Source organism: Contarinia nasturtii, unplaced genomic scaffold, assembly GCF_009176525.2.
Source record: "Contarinia nasturtii isolate CC-2019 unplaced genomic scaffold, AAFC_CNas_1.1 Cnas_scaffold_2903, whole genome shotgun sequence".
Lineage (NCBI taxonomy): Eukaryota > Metazoa > Arthropoda > Insecta > Diptera > Cecidomyiidae > Contarinia > Contarinia nasturtii.
In genome coordinates, this window is record NW_022200220.1 from 1 (window position 1) to 9,151 (window position 9,151).

General features: G+C 31.3%; 3 protein-coding genes across 3 annotated transcripts; 2 read left to right on the forward strand and 1 right to left on the reverse strand.

Moving 5' to 3' along the window:
- Positions 1-2,749: 2,749 nt before the first annotated feature.
- LOC116349513 lies at positions 2,750-4,648 on the forward strand. Its single transcript, XM_031780991.1, has 4 exons — positions 2,750-2,851; positions 3,976-4,157; positions 4,229-4,318; positions 4,394-4,648. The coding sequence occupies exons 2-4, from the start codon at positions 4,019-4,021 to the stop codon at positions 4,558-4,560; spliced, it is 396 nt and encodes a 131-aa protein (XP_031636851.1). The 5' UTR covers positions 2,750-2,851; positions 3,976-4,018; the 3' UTR covers positions 4,561-4,648.
- LOC116349512 (G patch domain and ankyrin repeat-containing protein 1 homolog) lies at positions 2,858-3,963 on the forward strand. The gene has a single exon (XM_031780990.1). It carries the CDS (start codon positions 2,888-2,890, stop codon positions 3,836-3,838), a length of 951 nt encoding a protein of 316 aa, XP_031636850.1. The 5' UTR covers positions 2,858-2,887; the 3' UTR covers positions 3,839-3,963.
- A 1,569-nt stretch (positions 4,649-6,217) lies between the features above and the next one.
- On the reverse strand, positions 6,218-8,400 carry LOC116349514. The gene is made up of 3 exons (XM_031780992.1): positions 8,086-8,400; positions 7,708-7,731; positions 6,218-6,777 (listed from the first exon to the last, which is right to left on the reverse strand). The coding sequence occupies exons 1-3, from the start codon at positions 8,273-8,275 to the stop codon at positions 6,632-6,634; spliced, it is 360 nt and encodes a 119-aa protein (XP_031636852.1). The 5' UTR covers positions 8,276-8,400; the 3' UTR covers positions 6,218-6,631.
- Between the last annotated feature and the right edge of the window lie 751 nt (positions 8,401-9,151).

The window sequence follows — 9,151 nt, forward strand, 5'->3', positions numbered from 1 at the left end:
AAAACATTTTTTTTTAATTATACAAATCAAGAAAAAACCATTTTTTCAGTTTTTCATTGAAACATTTTCTTTTCAATAATATATATTGTATTTTACCATTTGTACTCTAGCAAGTAATTGTACTCTAGTATTTACAAGAGTATTTTATATAATATAGCAAATATTTGTCAATAAATCACGACTATATGCACACAATCTCCCCCTAGACAATATGCAATAGTTTATGACATATGCAGTCCTAAAATAACATTTGAATTTCGTGTCGGGAATTATGAAAATGTTCTTTTCTTATTGTGTGCAACAGCAATAAGGTCAAGACTCGATGAAATCATTATCTTTCTCGAAAACACGGAAGAAGGATGAAGACAAAGAGAGAGAGAGAGAGAGAGAGAGAGAGAGAGAGAGAGAGAGTGAAAAAACTGTCATGGTATTCAACTAATAAGAGAAGTTTACACGATCATAATTACGTTGCAGAGAAGATTGCAATGACATCGTGCCGATTTCAGCGTTTGTATAACGTTATAATATACGGTGTGGTACGGGCATATCAAATAGGAAAAATAACAATACTGTACGATCTATCTTGGATCTATAGATATATCGCACAGGCAAGCGAATGCAAACTGAATGCGAGACGAAAAACCAAATCAGTTACAAAAACCAACCGAAAAAAAAGAAGATTGAGATTTGCGCGCGCGTTCTCATTTGAGATTACAATTATTGTAAGCGCTCGTTTCGTGACTCATGAACCGCATTGACTAAATGTATTTTCTGTTTCTAATTGCAAAACTAAAGAATGCGCATGCAATTTTTTTTCCCTTCATTTCGATAAAATTTAGTGCCATCACTTTTTACCATTGATATATTCCAATATAACATGGTTTCTTGCTTCTATCTTTTTCGCTCGCTCGTTCTGTTTAGTTATCTTCCAAGTAAATCTGACGAGAATATCGCGTTGGAATGTTTTCATTCAAGCAAAATTAACTTTTATCAAAATGTAATCAATTAATCAATCACAAAACAAATAACAAGAACTATCGCATCCACATTTTATATTATTATTTTGTTGTGTTTGGCCGCGAGCGTTATTTCGTCGAGAAATGTAATCTCATTCACTTCATGACTTCAACCGGCTGTTTATCTGTGGCCACAAAGATTATCATTCAAACATTCACATAACGGCTACAATCACATTTTTGTTGTTGTTGTTGTTACCATTGCTGTTACGATTCTTGCTAATTATTTTGTTGTTTCAACCATGGTTCTCTCTTGCATAATCGCAATCATTGTGTGACGTATCATTCAATGATCGATTCGACATGCAATTTCAACACCAATTAGCAATACACTCTTGGCTTTGAAACATTTTTACTATTTCAGAATGTTCAAAAAAAAAAAACAAAAGAAAGAAATCGTTTTTACTTTTCCGCCCACACGAAGTGTGAAGGGAAAAGTATTGTAATTGGGTCAGAATTTGAAAATTCTTAAAATGGTGGGAGATGACCTATTCTAAGTTGGGGATGATTTTTTTGGTTAGATTTGGATTCCTCGACACAAAATTGGAGACAATCATGGTCTGCTATGATTTAACGCGATTTTTCAACTAACTTTCAGCCTAGTTTTGTTTTTTTGACCATTAAACATGTTTTTTAATTGGACATGTTCTATCATGATCTAAAATCATTTAACACGGTTGGAAAGCGTTCGTAGTTTATCACAATATCTGACCAAAATCTTCCCGACTCCTATTAATTACACAACATTGAAGTAAGTAAACAATTAGACGGAAAAGTTCGTCTTACAGCGTGAGACTTTTTATTCTATTCGCAATTGTTCATTTATTCTCTTTGTATGTGTGTGTGTGCTTTTTATCCGAATCATCTCAATTTGCTACGATTCAACATAGCAAAATGTTCTTGCATATATATAAGGCTTTCATTTGGTTTTATAACATGCTGCACACACACTACAAGTCCGACGGAACGAACAAATGAAAGATTTTAATAGCAGATGATTCAAACCAATAAACATCAATTTATTTTATGATTCTCTCTCTCACTCGATTTCTTGCGTTGCAAATCAAATGGCATCATTCAGTAAGTCTTTATTACATTGTATGTAGAATTGCATATAGCCAAAATGCATCAAATTTTCATATACAACGAATTTTATTGCCTTAACGGACATTGTGTATGTGTTTGAGTAAGAGAGAGGGAGAGAGAGAAATTTCTTATCCGAACAATGTTTCGTGTTGTTCTTTTTTCTAAATTGATTAAAGAAAATATCTTTTCCGTGATTTTCATGGAATTCATTGACATTATAATTTTTTTCATACAGCAACCGTAATTTCCTTTTTGATACAGAAGATTTTTTCACAAATTTATTTTTAAAGTAATAAAGTTACCATTAAAGAAATAGAAAAAAATAAAAATAAATATTCAGTTAACAACTCACAACGACTCTTTATGTCTAAGCATAAGTTTTGGTAAAAAAAAAAATTGGAATGCAATATTTTTTGTCAGTTTAAAATAATGAAATGATTTTCATAATTTTCAATTTTTATATCGCCAAAAAACGGCGTATTACTCACTTGAATATGGACAACGTTGCGTTTGTTTCAGTTAATATCTATGTAAACATACAAGTTTCACAACTGTTAAGCTTTTGATTTTGGTTACATTATGTCCCTCTCACGGACAATAGGCGAAGTAAATTTAATCGAAATGTCATTTATGAGTTTTCTGTCGCACTGTGAAGGGATATTGTGACATATTCATACAAAACGAATCAACTAGATAGTTGCTACATATAGAAATCAATTGAAAATAAACGTAAAAACAACGTAAACAGAGTAAGCTAAAATTATTTCAAATCAAAATTTTGAAAAATGTTTCGATTTGTTAAGGAAAGGGGTGATGAAATAATAAGTATAAAGCGGCAAAAATTCTGTGTAGCAGTTGAAAATGAAAGTGTTGCACGTGAAATGTACGAAAGTGTTTTGCAAATACCGTCAACATCGACAGCACCGGTAAAATCACAAAACAATACCGAACATCGAAAATCCAGACGCATTACATTACCATTTAACAAAAATAAATTGTTTGCGGCTGTCGTGAGTAATGATGTGACGACAATTGAAGAAATGAACATAACCAATCGAAATGTAAATGTGACCGATCAATTCGGTTGGACGGCATTGATGATGGCCGTATGTGACGGACATTTGGACGCTGTAAAAGTGCTAATTAGACGTGGCGCCAACATTGATATTGAAAACAAACAAAACGACACCGCATTAAAATTGGCCGAAAAAAGAAAGCATCAGTTGATTATAGAATTTTTGAAACAAAAACAAACTGAAACAATTGAAACAATTTGCTTGAGCAGTGATGATGATCAAACAAGTTCGCAGAGATTTTTCTGTGATATTTGCCAAACGGAATTTTTGCAAATCGACCAAAAGTCGCACGAAGCCTCAACGTTACATCGCTTTAATCGAGAAAATTTATCGAAATCGGCACCTCATTTTGGAATTGCAGAGTCCAATGTCGGCTTTCGTATGTTAATGAAACAGGGATGGGATCGTGAAAGTGGACTCGGTGCGAAACGTGATGGCATAATTTATCCAATTAAAACAACACTACGAAAACCACGATCTGGTCTTGGTGTGCGACAACCGAACAAACCAAAAGTCACACATTTCAAACCATTTGATTGTGATGCCATTAAATCAGGCAAACCAATATCGATTAAACATGTTAAAACTAAAAGACAGCTACGAGCCGAACAATTGCGAACTCAGCGCAAAGATCGACAATTGAGAAAACTTTTGTCATGATTCTATTTCATCATCCTTTTATTATTGTTGAAAAGAAAAATCACCGCGCAATCGGTTTCAAATAGAATAATAAATTATTTAAATGAGACGATAAATGCAGAGAGATTGATTTGAATTATTATTTCTCTTCTGCACAGATACGAACTTAAATGGTTCAAGGCTGTAGAAAACTGATATAAAATGAATAAGGCAGGCGAAACAGTTTTGAAAATTCTCATCGATACCGAGCGTTTTGCCGATAAAGTACTTCAATATCGACTGGAAATTATCGAATTGGATAAACGTCGCCAGAGTACGCGTGAAGCAATACGTGATTTGGGTATTTTATTTTCATCATACTTTCATCACTTATTGACTAATTTTCATTATTTTATATGTGATTAACCATAGGTAAAAACGATGACAAAAATGTTTGGATTACCATCGGACCGATATTAGTCAAAATGGAAAAAGAAAAGGCATGCACTCTATTGAAAGAAGGTAAATAAAAAAGTGCAACATTTTTATCATTATCTAATGTTTTCATTTCATATGTTTATTTAAAAAAAAACACAGATCAAAAAACTATTGACGCTGAAATTAATAAATTACGCAGTGAACAAAAGGTATGGGTGGCCAAATTGCGTGAAGCCGAATGTCAAGCGCCATTGGTTGGGTTCGATCTTAAGGCATTAGATCGCAAAGAAGCTGCAGCATTTAAAGCAAATTTACCTGGTTTTTAAAGCAAAAGTTACCCATGTTTTCTTTATAAAAAAAAATTCCGCATAAAATGCTCAATAAAAAATAATAAAAATTTGATATAACGGCCAATATATTTTGTTTTGTTTTTTTTTTTATATATATATTTTGCATAAACTGTATAATGATGTCAAATAGAACTTCTGTTTCGTGCTGTATATATTTGTATGCATATAATTAAACAAACATTTTGTTTTGTTTCATGATATATGTAATCTGAAATGTTATTGAAGTTTGTTTTTGTGTAAGATTTTTTTTTTTTGTTTCACAATATTTATTTGGATAATTCAGCCAAAACTTCCTATAATTTTTTTTCTCTCAATCAACATGTTCATATATAATAATTATTATATTCATATTTACAGTGAGTTTGAAGAAAAATGAGAAACAACAATCAAACAATGTTGTCATGTCCTGTTTTTAATGCTTAAATGTAATCGAATTTTTAAAAACAATCTCCATATAAAGATCCAATGAATTTGAACTATGTACTATTTGATTTGCTTTGTAATATGCGATGATTGGATGTAATACCTAGTGTATACATTTGGGGCTTGGCTATTTTTTGTTCATCTCTGAATTTTTGTTCCAATGCCATAATTAGAATTTTTTATATATCAAATTTAGACATTTTAAAGCTGTTCTATAATCTACATCCAAACATTTTAAATCATGAGATTGTAAAAAAATATCTCAGAAATGATCAAAAATGGCCAAGCCATTTTCTCTTCTTACTATTCGCTGCTTTTTAACAGTTGTATTGAATCTCGACGATTATTTCGTGTGCAATATATTTAATCGTAATAAATTTATGATTATTTGGAGAAACAAAATGTTGGAAATTAAAAAAAAAAAAGATTTGGCTTCTACGAGTATCACTTGCGTTGTATATTGACAATGTATTTGAACGCGACTCGATTTAAGAAGCGCCATCTCTTTCACGCCAGGTTCTAATATATTTTTTTCTTACAAAAAAAATTGCAAAATTGTATAAATTGAATAAGTTTTGCAATAATAATAGCGAAAATAATTAATAGAATTTATAATAAATAAAAAAAATTGAAAAAAACACACAAATATTTTATATTATATGATATGTAGCTTTGCCTTGTAGACTTTGCCTTGTAGAATATGTAGAGATGGTTACGTGGAGAAAATATGTATTTGTCAAACATTGATATCTGTCAAAAGAAATAACGTAAACAACACGAAGTGAAGCTATTCTGGTGAATCATATAATATAAAATATTTGTGTGTTTTTTCAATTTTTTTTATTTATTATAAATTCTATTAATTATTTTCGTTATTATTATTGCAAAACTTATTCAATTTATACAATTTTGCAAGAAAAAAATATTTGCAAGAAAAAAATATATGAGAACCTGGCGTGAAAGAGATGGCGCTTCTTAAATCGAGTCGCGTTGAAAGCCGACTGTAAGTGATACTCGGGCTTCTAAGTTAATTTCGTATGACTTTAGTCAAAGAAAACTTTGTTTTTTATTAGCAACTTTTTTATTTTTTTAACGTTTTCAAAATCTCAGACTTTTTTTTAAATTCTGATTAACATAATCAATTCGCTGAATATTTGTATTCATTTAAATTAAAATGCAAAAAATGTTATTGGTATTTAAAAGCCGAGCATTTACAAGTTTTAGAATAATTTTATTTAATATTGCATTTCACGCACAAAATTAAGTCCAATAATTTGTCTCTGTTATTTGGAAAGGATAAGTAAGTATAATTTTTCAAAATTCAACGAATAACACCCAAACTTAAAGACAAAAGGAGAGAATCGATAATCAACAAGATTAAAAATAGAAAAACAATACCAAAAATTAATTGAGAGAAAAATAGCACAGTTTTACATTGAAAATGTTTACGATTACATTTTAGTTCCTGAATTTTTCTAATAATTTGTTATTTAGAATTCAGAATTTGTATCAATTTTTCACGTACTAGACTGTAGCGATTGGCTTTCTTGTTCCTTAAATTAATTACTGAGTGAACATTTTTTTTTTTAATGTTTCATATAATGATTGCTTTCATTTACTTTGCTTATACTTGACTGATTTGTATGTTATTGTTTGTTGTAGCGATGGTGGCCGGTTTGCTCATAGATGACAAATCAGAATTTGTATCCGGTATATTGTTGTCAATGACGACATAATCACCATTCGCACTGGTCGGTGATGGTTTACTACCTAGAGAACATAAAAAATTTAATTATATAGGTGTTTTGAATGTTTTGAATAATTTATAAGACATCCTACTAGGAAACTACAAAGTGAATTTATATATAATTAAAGAATAAAGCCATGACCACAAATAAATAGTTGTAATCGATTTTGTGGAAGAAAAAAAAAATCTCTAGTCAAAAATACTATTTGGGTTCGATGAGTGCATTAGTCGATGACGTATTTACAGTATCGCAATTGCTATACAGAGTGAACATAAATATACACAACGGTCCGCACCAATGAGCGCTAATATCGTAGATTTTTCTTTATCGATTCCACCAATACGACATCTACTAAAAAACTCGCCGATTTCTGTTACTAGTGGTGTTTTAATACAGCTCGTGTAGACCTACAAAGGAATACACTAACTCCGATTCTGTGTATGCGTATACGCATATATGTATTACAAATTCTGCACTCAGTCGTCAATCGGATACACAGTATCAGAGTCTGTGTGTTCTTTTGTATTAGGTCGTCTATAATACAGCCATAGCCGTATAGTTCGCTCGAGCTGTGTCAAAGCAACAGTAGTAACAAAAATCGGTATCTTTTTTTACAGATGTCGTATTAGTAGAATCGATAAAATTAATTTGTATGGGGAATATACGATACTAGTACCCATCGGTCCGCACTGAATCTCACTTGAGTTTTATTATGTGGTAGGTGCGCAGCTTGACAATGGCTGATAATTTGCGTACACGGTACAGTGTACCACATCCCCACATTAACATGGACAAAGCCGTTACTCTGTGATTCTTTAGATCCAAAACGCGTAAAAACTATTATTAACCATTTCAAATTGTTGGGGTGATTACAATACTTTACTGTGGTCAAACCCTACTTACATACTTATGAGAGGAATTAAATTTAAATAAAATATAGGAGGTATACTACCTTCTTCACTGATCACTGGATTACCTGAGGAGAGAATCACAAAAGAAAAGAACGAATAATTAAAAAATAATTAATGAATAATCGAAAATCGCAATTTGTTTGCTTTCACGACTTTAGTTTCTTTTGTGACCATACAAAGCTATATAGATTCTTACATTCGAATGGTTTTCAATCATCTCTCAATTACTCACCCAGACACACACACTCTCTATTTCTCTCTTTTTTTTTATCTTACATACATTCTGTTTCCATCATCGTCATTTGAAAATCCCATACGTAATACATATATTACAATTAATGTATGAATGTGAATGACGATAATCGAAACTAATCGTAAAACAATGAATAATAATTAATAAGTAATTTATTTAAGATTACCATTTGCAAATGTCGACAATGGCACCATATCAATGCTATTTATTGGCCCATTCGATGTTATTTCAACACTGCTACTTTTCCGTTTTATCTGCAGTGATGGGCTTGCTTTTTCCAGGTACATTGAAGCATCTGATATATCAACACTAGCCGTCTGTAGTGCAACAGTCGAGCCTCGTTTATCTTTTTTCATTATATTTCCATTTTTCGACTGTGTCTTAGTAGTGCCACTGACACCGCCGCTCGTAATTAAAGCACCTGCACTGCCAGTCACTGCACCAGCCGTTGCACTAACTCCATCCTGCCAAAATCATAAAACAATATTTTATAACATATGAATTGAACAATCAAGTTAAATATCTTATCCGCGACTCAAAAAAGGAAATCTTTACAAAAAATTATGAAGAAGCTGATAACGCAAAAGATAAATGGAATCTAATTCATAAATTCGGCGTCACTAGTAAAGCACGGAAAAATGAAGCAAAAAACGTTATTTTTAATGGTGATTTTTCCCTTGATAAACTTAATGAACACTTTACTACAATAAATTAAAGCCACTCCCAAAATTTGATTTGAAATAAAACAAAGAAATCAAAAAAATTAATTTTCACCCAATTTCATCAGAAAACGTTTATAACGCAATTCACAAAATTAAAAGCAATGCCACTGGTCCGGACGGAATCCCACCAAAGTGTTTTAAATATCTAGCTAACTATATTTCTGAACCTATCTCAATAATTATCAATTCCTCTTTCTCATCTGGATAATTTCCAAACAAATTGAAAAATATTTCCGTAACACCAGTACCCAAAATAGACAATCCATCATTATTGACACATTTTCGGCCTATAAGTAATGATAATTTTCTTTTAAAAGTTTTTTCTTCAATTAGCTGTAAACAATTCAATGAATACATTGAAACAAATAAATTGATATCTGAACATCAATCGGGTTTCCGGAAGGGTCATAGTTGTACAACAGCAATTTTACAACTCACTGAATATTTTCACAAATCAATTTCCAGTGGAAAATGTGTTATACTTGTTCTTTTGGATTTTACGAATGCATT